Consider the following 17,459-nt stretch of genomic DNA (forward strand, 5'->3'; position numbering starts at 1 on the left):
TAATAGGAGTCGTTAAAATCATAATCGCTCGAAATTATCTATTGCTCTTTTAATGAACTGTATCGAGTACAATTGTTTGATTTTTTCCGCTGCTCATCGCTTTTAAATTAGTTTGCACAATTCGCTAACATCTTGTAATCAATTTATGCTTATTTTCTATTAATGGAAAAAGTCTGATCCAAAATAAAATACTGTAGACATTTCTTGGCGATGAAATTTTATTTTGGATCTGACTTGAGATTTTATCTTTTCTTATATTATTCAGTATTATTGTCAATATTTTCGTTAAAGTGAGAATATTATATCATGAAACTGTCTCTGGTTGTTTCAGACGCAAAGTTTGACGAGCATTCCTCGATCCAAATCCCTTATGACCAGACCCCCTGGCAAAGCAAAATCCAGCGACATCAATCTTTAAACTATATTAGTTTACTTTTTCACTATCATGTATAATACATGTGCTTACCGATTTGTAAATAAAACACTAATTTTGTTTAATAAAAGATATTTATCAATTGTCGTTTTTATTTCCAGTAATTTTTTCCTTTCAGTATTTCAGACTACAGGTCATCATCCTCAAACACCTCCACAAGAAGTTGTGTTAAAATAAATAATAGTTATTTACAGTTTACAGAAGAAGTAACTTGTTTAGGTAAAAATAGACGTCAGAAAAAAGTTAAAATACATCGAAATTTTTATTACAACCACAACACGAAATAATAATAATAATTCTAGTCATTTTTAATTGAGGTTGACGGTTTTATTAAATGATTTCTTGTAGGAACCGTGTCCAAATTTACCAAATTTTATTATAGGCTGTATTTATTTTGGGAATAACGGAGCATGCACAGGGGATTAATGATTTTATTCATCAGTAATATAAACGATGTAAGTTAATCGCTAACATGAACACTAAAGAACATTAAATTTATTGTTTAAAATAAAGAAATAAATGGAATATCTTTGAGATGATTTTGTAGGTAAGTATGTAAAAAGTACACTTTTCTACTGAAATTTGGTCGTTTTTTTAACAAATTTATTTATAATATTGAAAACGTGTTAGTGTTAATACTTAAAAATCCCTGACAAAAAATGAATCCTTAAAAAATCTGAAATTGATTAAAATTAGTCGACGCGTTATACCAACCTTCACACAAACCGAGTTGATAACCTTGAAATGGTTGAGCAATCATAAAACACAACTAAGAAACATCTCGATTAAATCAGCTTTCAAACAAAAAAAGGCATTGAAATCGGTTCATCCGTTTGGAAGTTACGGTGCCAGAGACAAACGTTTCAAAGTTTGATTATATATTTTGTTACATTTTAATAGTGATAAATTTTATTGCTGAATTTTTTTATTAGTGTCAAATTAAAAATAATAAGCAGTTTTAGTCCCCGGGGTGCAAAGTTATATTATATATTAGGAAGCAATGTTAACTTTGAGAAAATCGAAATCGAACACAAATCGTGACCGATTTTAGGATTTTTCGGCAGGTAACTCTAAAAAACTGAAAAACACTGGCACACACAAGTCACTGTTTCAGACGGATGTACTACTCGACACCGGTGCTGATGTGTTTATGGAACTCGGCGCGGCATAAGGAAGTCTGGAATAGTGGCCAAGAATTCAACTAAATGACAAAGTGAAATCAGAGGAAAAAGTCTGATGAACGATGAAGAGTCTAGAGTCAACGTTCATGTAGATGCAGTTACTCAGCACAAAGTGAGATGTCTGGATGAATAACGCAATGCAACACTAAAAATATCACAGTTATTCTGAATACTGATTTATGTTAGGTATACCAGATTGATACATTCCAAAAATTAGAAATTCGTTTTGGAATCACGTTTTAAAATCACAAAATGAGTTACGATATTCTCCTGAAGATACATTTATTACATAAATCATTAATTTTTTTCTTTTTATTGTTTGCGATAAACCTGGGAAACTTTTCTAACAAAATATTGCTAAGATTGAAAAAGATGGAAGAAATACAAAAAAAAGTCGACGCGTTTCGCCAACCATGTTGGCATTATTGTCTGAACAAGAGTATAGTTTAATTGGGTCTAATAATGCCAATGTGGTTGGTGAAACAAGTCGACGATTTTTCTGTTTTAGGCAGTTGTGGGGTAATAAACGTTATGGCAGTGGCGGCTCGTGACCTTTTGAAATGGGGAGACACAATTTGATTGATGACATAGATATAAAACAGGTTGTTATCACCAATTAATAGACGAAATTGTGCGATGATGTTCTGATTTTCACACAGAATTTAAGAATTTATAAAAATACCTACAAGTCACAATGCATACATAATAATGTTAAAGTTTTTATTTTATACTGTCTTTCACTTATCACTAGAATGTAATTTTATTTATAATTAAAGTCTAATCTTCTGTTTTCGTTATTCATAAAAATATTTAACATTTTATTGTCAAAATTTTCAATTGTTTGCGTTAATTTTTTTTTCAACTAATAGCATCGCGAGTGCTTTTAATCGGTCCTGATTCATAGTCTTCATAGGACACACTTGATTCTCTTTAGGAAGCGCGGAGAATGAAAATTAAAACCCGCAGTTAAGTTACTGCTGCTGGGCACTGTCCGAACAGGACCCGATTCCAGTCCAATATCGCGACTACACGCACGGATTCCATGGCAACGGTGTAAACAAAACGTATCATATATCCAAAACACAACATCTTTAGATGTAATTGGACATAAGTTTTGATACATTTTATACAAGTGGAGCGAGATAAAAAAAATAGTTTTGATAATTATGACACAAATTTTCAGATAATTTTTTAAATATTGAAAATTACTATTTTGTTTTGTCCAGTGTGTTTGTAGACGTTGTAATTTTCGGGAACATGTGTCGTTTAGTTCTGAAAATATTTCGTCAATGATTTCCTTGATATGACCTATACATATATGTTTTACCTACTTTTTCAAACAAGGTCTATAATAAAGTTGCGTCATCCCATGAACATGAAAACTTTTCATTTTGTTGCGTGCTATGATTTTCGTCCAAACTTATGCATGTCGTAGAAGTCTCTTATCAAATTTTCCAATTTTCCAATGATATTTCAAAAGTGCTTTTTTCTAATGTGGCTATTTGAAAAAAAAATATTTCGATAGGACTTCCCTCTGCTTCTTTGAAAAATTATAAAATTTGATTTTGCGAATTTTTATTATTTCGATAACTTTCTGTACACTAAAACAATACAGGTAATACCAGTAACAGTGTAAGAAAGTAAATAAGCCTTATGTGTTTTCTAACACCCAATAAATGTATTTTAGCACTATTTTTTTTTATGTTTGTCTACGACAACAAACTTTTTTAAATGACATTCGATATATTTATATATTTTTTAGAGATTCTTGTCGAGCTTGTTTTTCTGAATTCATTGTTGTGTCATAATTTAATCACCAATACTTCGCTACTGCGCTTGATTCGAACACATTAAGTTACGAAAACACACTCTGTTAAATTATTTATATTTGATCTGGAGAGCAATACTCCACCCATGATAGGAAACTAATTAATAGTTGCTTAAAAATATGAATATAGTTTATAGTGAGTTTTTTCATTTGAAAATGTCCCGATCAACATTTCAGCAAGGACACGTATGTCAATTCCGACGCGTGCAGTATAATACTTATAATAAAATAATGCGGTGTACCGTTCTAATTTGATCAATAAAAAATAAACCACAAATAAATTCCAGTCGATATATAGAGTTAATAGTAGGATTTAATTATGTCCAAGGCGGGACGGGAAAACAAAAAAAAACTTTAAATTTATTACATCTACTTCAAATAAAAAAAATATACAGGATGTTTCAGCTGAAACTCCGCTGCTTAATATCTTAACATCTTAGTACAAAAAATAAAATTTGTAAACATAAAGAAATGAAAAAGAACTATTTTTGAACCAAATCTTGTTGATTAATAAAGTGCAACTGCTTTATTTCACTCAAATTTCATTTTTTGTTATAATATGAAATTGAAATAAATATCCAAGTGTTATACAAGGTGAGTCACTGAGTGCGCGTTTCTCGATATCTCATTACTTATTAGAAATAAAAAAAAAGTCAAACACCAAAATTGTACGGTTCTTTGAAAACTATACTCTAAAATTATGTTTGACTCTATCGAGGGTTTTGTTTTTAAGGCGTAATATATTAGTTAATTTTTTAATGAAACTCCCTATATATTTTTACATATCTAGATTGACTTCCTCTTAGACTTTACAACCACTTTTTATTTTTGAAATTACGATGCGGCGATGCCACGTTATTTCATAATTTTTGAAATTTTTTGGCTTTAAGGTTTCACAAAAAAAATCACAGTAGGTTTATTTTTTATATACATATATAATAAGGTACGCGCTCTGTTCGAGTATAAATGAGATTAATTTTTTTTTATACAGAATGTTTATAAAAATGTTTTAATTATTACAAGTTTCAAATATCGATATTTTAGTTTTTTTCAAATAGAACACCCCATATTTTTATTACTGCATCTTATTTTTTATTCTCTTTCTTTTTTGATCAATATTTTCTGTATATAAAAATAGAGTAAGATACAATAATAAAATACAGGGTATTCCATTTGAAAGAACTGAAATATCGATATCTGAAAATTGTAAAATTTTAATTTTTTTACAAACATTGTATACCTATATTAAAATTTGATTTAGTTGATACCACAATACAGCACGTATCTTTGTTTATCCTTCCACAAAATATTGTAAGGCAAACGTTAAAAAGAAGCCTATTGCTACTTTTTTTTTGAGAACCCTTTCACTGCCAAAAAAATTGATAATACGGCATCGGAATTGCAAAAGCAAATTGTGGTTGTAAGGTTACGGAAAGATCAAACAAAATATGCAAAGATGTATAGGGTGTATCATTTAAAAAACTAAGTTGAGTATTACATCTTAAAAATAGAACACTCTGTATAGTCAAATATAATTTTAAAGTACATATATATCTTTCTCTCTCTCTCTAATTAATGAAATATCGACGACCGTGTGTTTAGTGACTCACCCGCTCACCCTGTATATCACTGTAATCGTAATTTAACGGTTCCTCAAAATAAAAAAATATCTGTTTCAATTTAAAAAAATACTTATTATGTTTGAGTCGCGATGCCGATGTCATATTTAAGTTTTCCTTTTCAAACTAAAAGCAATAGTGTTTACAGAATTTCAATATCTCTATCTCTGTATACGCCATTTCTCTGTTCAGCAAAAATCAAACTTTTGTAAGTACGTAGTATACCAATAGTCACTCTCAAGATCGTGACGATTGGTTGGATTAGTTAAAGTGGTGTTCATGAATTTCAGCTATAATTTTTGACATATGAGTTGTGTCAGGTATTGCAACCGTTAGATAATATAATACCCTATGTGGTAGGGAAGTTTATTTAGTGCAACAGAACCCAACATACGGTGGACTTTGAAAAAAAGAAACATACTTTATATCTGAAGTGCATTCCCATTAAATCGCTGCTTGAGAGAGTTGTGGACTCGTGGAAGAAATAATACTGGTTTTAAAGTTGGGCCCAGGACACTAAACACAAGCTTGTATTAGGTTAAAAAGAACAACAGTTTTATTTGAATACAAGTGTTATAAAAAGAAACAAAGTACGCAAACCACATTTTATTTCGAAACATGGCTACTTACTGTTAATAATATGTAAAAAGATATCGCTAGACGAATATGTAATAGTTTAGCTAATTTAGATATACATGTTCTATAATTTTCCCATTATTTAGGTATGGTTTTAATTACACTATTATGTGTAATTTACTCTTAGAAATTTTATTTAAGGCTACTTTTTTCGTTAAAAATATATTTAAATTCATGTTTATTTTTTTGTTCCATGAAAACACTTTTTAGTACGACTTAAATCTGGAAATACATAAAATTGTCAACGTCATTTCAAAAAAAAAAGAGATAAGTCTAGCTTATGAGATCCTACGTTGCCGTTGTTTTATGAGAAAAAAAGAAACTTTATAGAAAATTTATAAATAAACATCATTTTTATCTTAAATATTAAACGATATTTATCAGTAAGTTCTTCTTAATCTCAATTTTCGGAATCTGCGACGATTGTCTAATCTAATCACTCGTCAATAAAATCAGCGATTAAACCACGAGGCAAAAACGCATGCCACCGATCACTCGCTTAAAAAAAGCAAATTACGAGTTCTTCCCTGAGTGCATTCCAGTCGAAGGTTCACCTGCATTTTTCCGAATACCTGCTGCAGCGCCGTTTTGCCGCCCACACCGAAATCAGCAAACCGACGCTTGCGTGTTGGCAACTGTTACCTACGCGCTGACATTTGAACATCGTCCAGCCAAGTCGAGTTGATCTGAGAATAGCACATGAACAAGTCTTCGGTTTACGAAACTAGTGTTGTGTGTATGTGGTGTGGTACAGGATACCTGGCGACTTTTGCAGGAAACCGTAAGTTTGCCGAAACCGTTTTACACCTCTTCGTCCTCCTTCGTGGCCAAAATTGGCCGCAAACTAGCAAGTGCACCTGCGTTATCACAAACGCGGACTTGTGTTGTTGTTATCGTTTTCGCATAAATATTTGCATAAAATGTTGTTTGGTAAAGTGATAAGTTGGCTGGCCTCTCGGCGACGAGGACTATTTTTGGTGTTATTTTTAAATTAGTCGCAGAATTAGAAAATTGTAGGTTTTCGCCTACATGTGTTGTTAGTTTAAATTGCATATTTATTAATTTTACCTTGAAATATTACATAATTTTCGCATACGATTGTTATATTTTATTAACTGTTGAAACGTGTTACAAAGTCATCAAATGATGCGTATTAGGTAAAGTACGGGTATCTTTTTTACTTCTCGTATGGTTACAACATTGCTTGCATCAGTTGCTTGTCCAAATTTGGTGAATTCTAGTTGTGTGGACGTACATACGGTAACATCATCGCATAAATGCGATTGTGATAATTTGTTTCCTTTTTCATCTTTTTATGAATGCTGTCACTTATTGTGATTGCATATCTATTATAACTAACAACATAAAAAGTATTAATTGTGTGTCAGTGTAACACTGTTGTAAACGGTTTAATAAATACAGAAAGAAAATATAAAACCGTGCCATTATTATGTACATACTTGTTATTTGTTTTAATTACTTACCTGGTATTACAATATTATTTTCTGTAAGTGCTAATTCATATTCAAAAGCTTCTGTTTATTTTACCTGAACCTACTTAAACAACTCCCATTTGTTCATCAGGCTACCAGACAACTATAAACTTCGTCGTACAATTACCTAGCACAGTTATTTTGTATTGTAAAGAAGTTAACAGATAGTGAACGAAATAGTAGCGCTTCCCCTCTTACGCAAAAAACGAACTTTCGAAAACCTGTATTTTATTTATAAGAATAATTAGTATATATTTTAAGTATATTGGTTGACACAAAACTATTTTTAAAATTTCTTTTGAACTAATATTGTTTCATTATTTGCTGCACTAGACATGTTTTTCTTGAAATTTAGTTCATTTTGATTGTTGTAATTTCCAAGTTTCTGAATTGGATCAATCGTGTAGAAGGTTATCTTAAACATCATTTGTTGTTGCAAATAAACGCAAACTGCAATCGTGGATTAGATTGTTTCACAAGGTCGTGTGTAATTGAAAGCAATTTTTCAATAAAGGAATTTTCGAACATCCGTAAATCTTTTTCTTAATAATTTGAATTGGTATATCGTCAAAATTTGGAAATAAATGACATTTTAAAAAAGTTTGTTCGTTTCTAAAATTGATTAACTGGTTATTGTTAACTACTATTGTGCAGTCTTGCCATGCATTTTGTTTGTAAGTTGGTACTGACAGATTGTCAAGTTCAATTTGAAATTTGACGTTTGATGTCAAAGTTTGACCACTTTTCTATTTGAAGTTTGACGTATTAAAATTTTAGGTTAAGCAGTGCGCAGTGATCAGAGGAAGTAGCAACTGATTTTAAAATCCATAACCTACCTAGATATCAAATATTCATGAAAACCCTGTATTATTATTGATTACTTAATTTCATTTCGTAATTATCCCAATATAATACTTCGAAATAGTTATAAACTTAATTCTGACGCCTACGTTGTAACACTAATCACAACGTAGCTTTTATTATTAAATAATATTGAATGTCAAAGTTGAAGAATTAATTTCCTAATTCTAAAGTATTTTAATGCACTGGATTGTCTAAGAGACTGTTAAAATCATTAATAATTTAATAAAAAAACATTATTTATAAAAAATGCCATTTTTTTGTCAATTTTTATCGGAAAATTAGATTTTCAATTAAATTCACATTAAAACACATCAGAATTACGAAGTTAATTCTTCAATGTTGAAGTTCGATATTTTCAAAAATGGTTCAGAGACTTTTTTTAAACATTTTTTTCAAATTCTGGAGAACTTTCGTAACAAAGTATCATCGAGCAAATACCTCATTTTTTCATCACACTGTATATCTATACAATCTTTTATTTAAATTTCCGAAATGGGAATTTCTCAACAATAAATGAAATTAGTGAAACATAATAATTGTTTTTTTTTTTTATTTGATTTTTCGTTTGACTTTCATTTAGGGAAATATTGCAATACCTTTTACAATATGAGAAAGGAGGTTCTCCGTTTCCGATTTCTACCTGTGGTCTATTGGAAATTTTATTAGTCAAATAATCTCCTAAATTAATTGAAATTTTTAATGGTATCATTCCCACTAAAAATGCTTCTAGACGTGTGATATATTAATCGATTCCTAGTTTTTGGAAAAATATCCAAAATTTATTACAAAATTTTACAATCTAACTTTGAAACTACAAAATCATAAATAACATATTGCTAAAATTCTGCAAATGACAAATAAATTAATTAATAAAACAATTAGTTTGATATATATAGTTTGATAATCTACCGCTTTCTTTGTTGGGAATTCAGTATCAAATTTTCTAATTTATCTAGAGATTATTAGATTTGCTTAATTGATTGTACTCCAGGGGCTCGGGAAGTTCAGTCTAAATACTTTTAGCTCAGTTTTTATTTCACGAGCGTAAGCTAAAAAAGTACATTTGTCTGGCTATTTTTGAATATCTTGAGTTTCATGACCCCTAAAATATGAAAAAACAGATCCCCTTTCCGTCTATCTGTCTGTCGTCTGTCTGTTGTCTGTCTGTGTCGATGTTGAATAAATAGATAATTTCCATGTATTTTAGGAATGTTGTGTAGATGGTAAAATGTCTACCAAAATTTGTCTAAGTGCCCCTATCAAAAATGTGCTGACGTTATTTTAAAATTAGGCATAGTAAATGGTATTAAAATCCTGTAAGATAACATATGCTACACTGATGGTTTATGAATCCGCCCTGGTTTTTTACACCAGACATGTAGATTATTGAAAAAAAAATCACAATTGTATTATTTATATCTTTTTTTGGCGTTAATGTAAATGCTTTTTAATTCGTATAAAATAACATCTATTCTTGTGGTTTATGAATCCGACGTGATTTTTTTATCCTTGACCCCCCGATTTTTGGAAAAAATAAAAAAATTTATCACAACATTTTACAATTTAACTTCGAAACTGCAAAACCTAATGATCTGAAATCTTACATGGTAAATCGTTAATCAAAATTTATCCGTCCACCCCCTCCCAAAGAACTGATGACGTCATCTCAAACTCTGTATTAGAAAACTCACTTGAAGCCTATGCATAGCGTGCTTCTTTATTTTTGTTTAACATAGCTTACATAGAAAATTAAATAAGTACGCAAAATCAAACCTTATAATTTTTCGAAACAGCTGGATATGTTGTACTATAGTTTAGATATAACCTTATTAGTCTAATATTGTACTCCTATTATTTATATTTTATTGGTTTGTATGAATTATTTTATGTTCTCATTACGTGTGTATAAACAATTTATTATTAATATTTTCTCCAATAATAATTAATTTAATATAGTAATTAATAATTAATAGTACTTATTGAATTTTTTTTTTTAATATGCCAATATGAACTGTCTAGAAAGCATGAATTGAAAGAATAAGTTTTATTATTGTGTTGTAATTCCTGAGCCAACGTTTTTTATGTTATGTAAGTAATATGTGTATTTTGTACTAAACGATAATAAAATAACACCAAAAAGTGGTAAAATCCTTATCTATAAATGCTATGACAAAAACGAAAGTGTCATTAAGAAAATTTAATTGTTAGCATACGTATTTTGATAAAAATGCATTGTTCATTATTTCTACCATTGTTATCTTAATTCTCTCTTAGTGATTATAATTAAATAATATTTACATTTGAAATTTGTGTTGTAAGTTTTGAATTTTGTTACACATAAATAATTATGTTAACTTTTGCGTATTTTTTTATTTATGTTGATTTTAGTTAGTTTATTGTATCAACATTAAATAGCATACATTTTGTTTGGTCTTCGATGTGGTCGTGTTTTATATAGCAACTCTTGTTAATACCTTTGAAAATTGCCAAACTGTAACGGATTTTGTAGCATGCTTTTTATTAATCAAAAAGTACAATTGGTTTTTGATTACGTTCTTAGTGGCAAGTGCTCCAGTGCAGCAATCTCTACAACATAGCATAAACTTCCATTGTTTATTATATGTATTTACAGGATTAACAATGTAAAGAATGCGTTGATAAGCGATGCTCTCTTTTTTCTAAAACATAAAGAGTAACAGTTCATAGTTGATTCAAAATTTGCGTAAAACAGTTGTATATTTTTAATGGAAAACAGTCATAAAGTTCCATTTCAATTTTAATAGCTATTTTATGATGTTTCAAAGTAATGGAAAGACTTAACTACTTACTTAAATTTTGATTAATTTTTGTATTTAAGAAAAACCCCTGGCTTTTGTGTGATAATATGTCAAAAACACCGACCTAATTTTTTCATCTTTCTCATCAAAATAATATCTTAGGCGTCTAGGATAACAATTAGGTCTAGCATAAACGGTTACAAGGACCCGCCATATTTTTTGGCAGCTGAAAAAACATCCTTGACCATTAACACTCACTCATACAACAAATTATTTTGTGTTTAAAATGTCTGAAGAAAATAAAAGTACAAGCAGCGAAAGTTCAATAAAATTCAAATGCTTACATTTTCAAGAGAAATCGTCCATCTAAAAATAATCCCGTTCAAATAAATAGATACGGCACATATTTTTTTATTTCATGTCGGCGTTGAGCCAGTTCTAGAATTAGTAATGATGAATTAATTATTGGGTTACTAAGTCGCTTGTTTAGCAAGGACAAAGCGCAAGTTTAACACAAGTGAAAATTTAAACTGGGCAGTTTTAGAGACGAGTGTGTTTCTAAATTTAAAAATACAATATGACTGCATTTGGCTCACTTCATTAATTTGTCACACTCAGTCAATTCTGTTAAGTCACGATGTCACATTGAATTGAATTAAAATGAAACGTGTGTTGATGATACTGATTAAAATAAATTAAAATACGGGGAGTGTGTTATATCGTGGAAGATATGTTTACTTTCGAGCTGGTAATTTTACTACACATCTTAGGAATAATCAAATACAGCCGCCGAGAGTCTGCAATTTAGCGACCTACGATAACCTATCGTTAAATAAAGTATGCGTTTACCAGATATATTCATCGTGAGAGTAAACTGTACTGGTACGTCACGAATTTGAATATAAAGTAAAATGTGGAAGGGGGTTTTAGTGAATTTTATTTTTGGGAACAATGTCGTGGCCTTTAATGATATGGCGAATAATATCGCAAAAATATTATCCTTTACTACGTTTCGTATGTAAATATGTATTTTTAGCTGCGAAATTTTTATACTTGGTTTATTTTAACTAAGTGACCTATAAAAATTTAATTCGTGGTACAAGAATTTTGCTAAATTTCCACGGGCACGAATAATTTTCCCAATTAAGGACCACAAAGGACTAAATTGTAAAACTACCAACTGCTTAAGTTGATCGCGGATCAGGTAAATTTGAATTTATTTAAAGAGGTGGAGAATTTGGAGTTTGGATCTCTATGGTTAAATGGATCCATTTCACTTTTAGTATTATATTTCCCGGCGCCTCCTCCAATTGTAGGTCCAAAAATAGAGAAAATTGTAATAGAATGTTGGGTTGCTTCCAGTATTTTAATGTACAACAGAATTTTGTATGTCAACAGTGTAAGTGAAACTAAATTAACCAAGTGATTTATATTTTTGTTGCAGTGGTTGTTTACCAACATCCGAGTGAAATATGACATAATTATATGACATACAGTGGACATATTACACAGCATGACGAACAATTACTGTTTCAGTTGGTATCAATAAATTTTCGTTGAAATTGGTAGAACTGGCACCCCATCCAATTTCGTGTTGTCAAAATTGACATAGTTCATAGTAACAATTCAAATATGAATTTATGATTAATTGTTCTTAAAATAGCATAACCTAACTTTCTTGAGCGCCTAAGGCTGAAATAGCCCCAAGCATTTGGCCCAGGTTCGGGAATAGCAGCACAAGAAAAAATTCTCACAGTTCGTTCTTATATTGCCAATTCAAACAATATTTGTAGATCACGCTGTATAATAAGCTTATTTTTTCTGATTTATAACAAATGTCATTTGTGATTAATGTAACATAATGATTATTCAATATAAAGTAGCCCAAGAGCTATAAGGTTATACGACCGTCATAAAAGTAGTTGACGGCAAATAAATACCCTCTTTGTGTGGTTCGCATTAAGCTTATCGGTTGTCAATAAATCGTCTTCTAAACATTTCTTCCTTGGATTTAGATATTTAGTGAAAGCGGCCCCTGAACGAAACGACAACAGTCGGTCGAACTGCAGTGGACATGTTATTTACGACCCTGAAACCTTTTCTATTGTAAACAACTTAACTTCGACACAATGGGATAATTTTAAGATGGCCGTATGACCTTATAGCTTTTGGTTTACTATACATCTAATTTTTTTCTTGTACATACCTAGTTTTTAAGTTGTAACTTTCAATGGTAAGAAACTCATATCTCTCTTATATTTGCAGAAATCCCCTAAGTTATTTATATAGAACTTTCCAAGATTTTAAAACAACAAATATCATACGCAGTAATGTTTTTTTTTTTAATTTTTCGAAATGAAATATTCATTTGCCTGGCGAAGAAAATAAACAAATGTTTGTTAATGTCATACATATCTTACAAATTATATATAATAATACCTTACCCAAATTTCGAAAAATTGTATTATACAGTATGTCCCCGGCATGAGTTCACAAGAGGAAAAAAACTGTATTTTCTGTTCAAAAAAATGACATAGGAATAACATTTTTTGCTTAATTCAAAACGAATAAATCTGCAATTAAAACTTCAATATTCCTGATCTGTACTCTTAAAATTATTTTTTTCATATTTGTAAATTTTTCGTTACTTTTAGTTTTTTTCGATTTTAAGGACACAGCCTGATAATATTAAGATCTTAATTGCAGATTTATTCGTTTTGAATTAAGCAAAAATGTTATTCCTATGTCATTTTTTTTTTAATAGAAAATACAGTTTTTTTTTCCTCTTGTGAACTCAATTCGGGGACATACTGTATAATTTTTTAGAAAAACTGTAAATTTTGGTGGTACAAACTCAAAAGCAACCTCTATTTGCGTAACAGTAAAAATAGGTACTTTTTTAAACTTTGACCAAAGAGTAAATCATGCCGCCCACCCGCCCTCTCTCTTCTGAGAGGGTATGTGATTTGCCAAAATCGATCTTATTTTAGCAGGTACTAACCCCGGCCACTCGCCTTATATTTTCTTAGATGGTATCTCATTTGCCAAAATCGGTCTTATTTTAGCAGTTTCTAGCCCCGCCCACCAACCCTCTCCTTTCTAACAGGGTATGTCATTTGTCAAAATCAGTTTTATCTGACCCACCCTCTCTTTTCTTAGAGCGTATGTTATTGCCAAAATCAGTTTTATGTGAGCAAATAGTGATGACTAACTTTTACAAAAAATGATCATAAAGTATTTTTTTATTATTTTTTTGGAAACCCCCGTATATAACGTACTAAAGAGATAATGCGCCAGTTCCCAGACACCGGGTATACATACATATAAAAAAATCAGTTATTATAATTTTCAAATATCGAAATTTCAGTTTCCTCAAATAGAACACTCTTATTCTATTTTTTCTCCTATTTCTTTTTGTTAAATATTTTCTATATTTAAAGTATTGTTATTGCGATTTTTAATTTTTTGACACCGAAATATCGAAGAAATGAAAACAAAAATTAGCAGTAATAAAATATTCCATTTGAAACAAACTGAAATATTTATCGATATTTGAAAATTGTAAGGTTTTAGATATTTTATGAACACTCTGTATATTAAAATTTTAATTAAGTGATGCCATAACACCTCTGTACCTCTCCATAAAATATGTAACACAGAATTCAGAAATAACATGACTGTGATTTTTTGTGAACCCTGCTAAAAAATATCAAGAACATTCGAATAACATGGCAACATCGCATCGGAACTTAAAAAATGAACTATGTTTGTAAAGCCTAGGAACAGACTAATGACAATATGTAAAAATACTACAAAGGTGTTCTATTAAAAAAAAAAAAACTTATGTACTATGCCTCAAAAACAAAATATTCCGTATAGTCGAAGATAATATCATTATTGCATACTATGTATGTATAAAAACTGTATAATTTTGGTCTATGATTTTTTTGTATCTCTAATCTAATTAACACGATATCAAGGACCACCTTTAGGACTCAGCCTGTATATTTAAAATAAAATGCAGACAATTAAATACAATTAATATTGGTTTGGTTTCTGTACCAATGGGAGTGAAAACTGTAAGCGGAAAATATCCAGGTCTGCCTACTATACAGTGTGTCACAGATAAAACTCCGCTGCTTTATATCTTGAGAACGGATAGAGATATTGAAATTCTGTAAACGCCATTGGTTTTAGCATGAAAGGGGAAACTTAATTTAGTATATTGCAAATATGGCGTCGGCGTCACAACACAAACCTGCTTTTTTAAATTCCAAGGAACATATTTTTTAACGAATTTTAATAGATCATTAATTTGCGTTACAATCATTTGGAAAATTAAAAAAAAATATTTGAGAATGTTTGAGCCTCTTTAACGCGAGACGTTATTAATCGCGAACTAATAAGAAGTTTTGACTTTACTGTGAAGGGCGACAATTCGAACATATGCTTAAATGGGTGTTTTTGAAACAGATTTTATTAATTATATGCGTCACATTTGCGATATACTAAATTAAGATTCCCCTTTCAAGCTAAAAACGATAGCGTGGACAGAATTTAAATATCTCTGTCCATTCTGAAGGCCGCGGAGTTGTATTTGGAACACCTGTACAAGCGAATTTACGTTCGCATTTTATGATAGGTGTTTGGTTTACCGAGTGTTATTATTTTCAAAATTTCTACAAAATTTTCTGTTTTTTTTTTCTAACGACGTCATTAATGTCATGGAACGGGTTGAGTACAAAAATTCCGTTTTTCTAAACCTTAAACTTAGAAACATTTGATGGGGGAAACCAGTTTATGTATTAAGTTTCTTTGTGATTATGCGGTACGCATAAATATAAAAATAAACCAAATACGTCTTTGTCGAGGGAAATTTTTTCAGTAAGAATATAATTTTTTTAGTTAGTGGTTTTACTAAGGTATTCACGCTTTGATAAGTTGTTAAATAAATCTCGCTGACAGCGTAAACAATTTAAAATGTAGATCACATAAAAATAAATTGACCGACCTCTTTGAGTGTTTGTACCAACTGCAGCTCTGAATTTTTTATCGAACTTCTTCCACCTTTTCTGGTCTTTGTGTATTTTGTCTCGACGTGCTTGTTGTCTCTTAATCTTATTTAAACATTTTCAAAGCACTAAACTATATCGTCATTATTGGTCTGAGTCACGTGCATTACAGTACATGCATTGTTGCAAATATGGACTATGCATGAAAATTAGTTACCTGATAACAGTAATGACGACATTTGAGCTATTTTATGTCAGCGTAATACCGACAGTTATCCAAGCATGAAAGTAAGAGTTGTGAGTCGCCTCTGTTGCTTGCTTCCACATAATTTTGATACTTATTCAATAAAACCCAATTAATTATACATGATATCTGAAATGATGCGACAGACCAGGCTAGAACAAGGCTATTTTTTCATTATTTACGAACAGAAGACGTGTTAAATTATACAATCCGCTTAAACAAATCACGGAATGTTTTTGTGACCACACAAAATAGTGCTCTATTACTTCTTCTTCGGAGGTTTAAGCAGGTTGGTTGGACGTAGTGGGCGGCCTTCACACCGTGTCTCTGACTACATCGTGGTTGCTATATTTGGTTAGGTCAATCTTTAGTTTGCAGCGTGTGGGTTTTTGACCATATGTTTTGGACTGCATATTTCGTTGCAGTGATTTTTTGTTCGATTATTGTTTCTGAAGGCCACCTTCGTACAGGAACGTTGCTTCTGATGGGACTGTTAATCGACCCGAAAAGAATCTTGAAAATGTGTCTTGATCTAACGCGTGCAATAAGAGATTGGTGGAGGTTATTCCTTTCATGTCATGCAAACTTGAGCTTAATTTAGAGAGTGGAAGTTGTATATCTGCACTACGTAATGTAAATTAATGGCCATTTACCTATGATTCATGCAAGTTTCTGGAAATGTGACCCCATACCAAATGGAGTGACTCGAATCAAAAATAAGGAATAAAGGAGTCTGGTGATGACATCACTTTATGGTTAAGAGAGATTAGTTGAGGGAATTCTCTATTTTGTTTTGTGGTGTAATGTCGTCTGGTGGGGTACAATGAACCTGCACGTTTTATTTTATTTTATAACTAAAAGTGCTAGATTTAGAACCTGAATCACTTAAGGGTACTTAATAGTACTTGTAAGTGAAGCCTAACCATAAAACGTAAAAAAGTTCCAAAAATTTTGAATGCTAAGGTTCCTTCATTTTTAGAAAAAGTTGCAATGTATGATTTTATATCTTTCATCACACTGTTGAAAAAAAAATAGTCGAAGGTTATTTCAACAGAACTTCCCCCGATTTTTCCGATTTTTGTTTGTTGAAAGAAAACTATGTATATAAAGAAAAAAACAAATATTAACCCCACCCACTCGTCCCGATCTCAGTTGTGATGAATTTTTCATTCCTAATCAGACGAGGGGCGGAATTTAATTATAACATCGATATTTCTCTAAAAAATTCTATCCTTTTAAAAACATATTTCATATGGTAATTTCTTGTAGGTAAATGAGGATTTTACAACTAAACTTCACCTTTCAGCTCACAATCAATAAAGCATTCATCACAATCGAAAAGGGGTGGGTGGGCGGGGCTTATATTTCGTCC

The 17,459-nt window shown here is 30.7% G+C and overlaps 2 protein-coding genes across 4 annotated transcripts in view; both read left to right on the plus strand.

Moving 5' to 3' along the window:
* The window catches only part of LOC135135375 (FMRFamide receptor), a 33,787-nt gene extending 33,272 nt beyond the window's left edge, over positions 1 to 515 (plus strand). For all 3 annotated transcript variants that reach the window (XM_064064399.1, XM_064064397.1, XM_064064398.1), the window contains one exon: positions 332 to 515. In XM_064064399.1, the coding sequence (XP_063920469.1) occupies positions 332 to 418 (87 nt within the window). In that variant the 3' untranslated portion in view covers positions 419 to 515. The remainder of the gene's footprint in view (positions 1 to 331) is intronic.
* Positions 516 to 6,198: 5,683 nt separating this feature from the next.
* Positions 6,199 to 17,459, plus strand: part of LOC135134809 (uncharacterized) — a 36,881-nt gene continuing 25,620 nt past the window's right edge. The window contains exon 1 of the mRNA XM_064063643.1: positions 6,199 to 6,478. The gene's annotated coding sequence lies outside the window, so the exon portion shown is untranslated. The remainder of the gene's footprint in view (positions 6,479 to 17,459) is intronic.

This window comes from Zophobas morio, unplaced genomic scaffold, assembly GCF_036711695.1.
Source record: "Zophobas morio isolate AGI-343-1 ecotype UQ-CSIRO unplaced genomic scaffold, CSIRO_AGI_Zmor_V1 ptg000024l, whole genome shotgun sequence".
Classification (NCBI taxonomy): Eukaryota; Metazoa; Arthropoda; class Insecta; order Coleoptera; family Tenebrionidae; genus Zophobas; species Zophobas morio.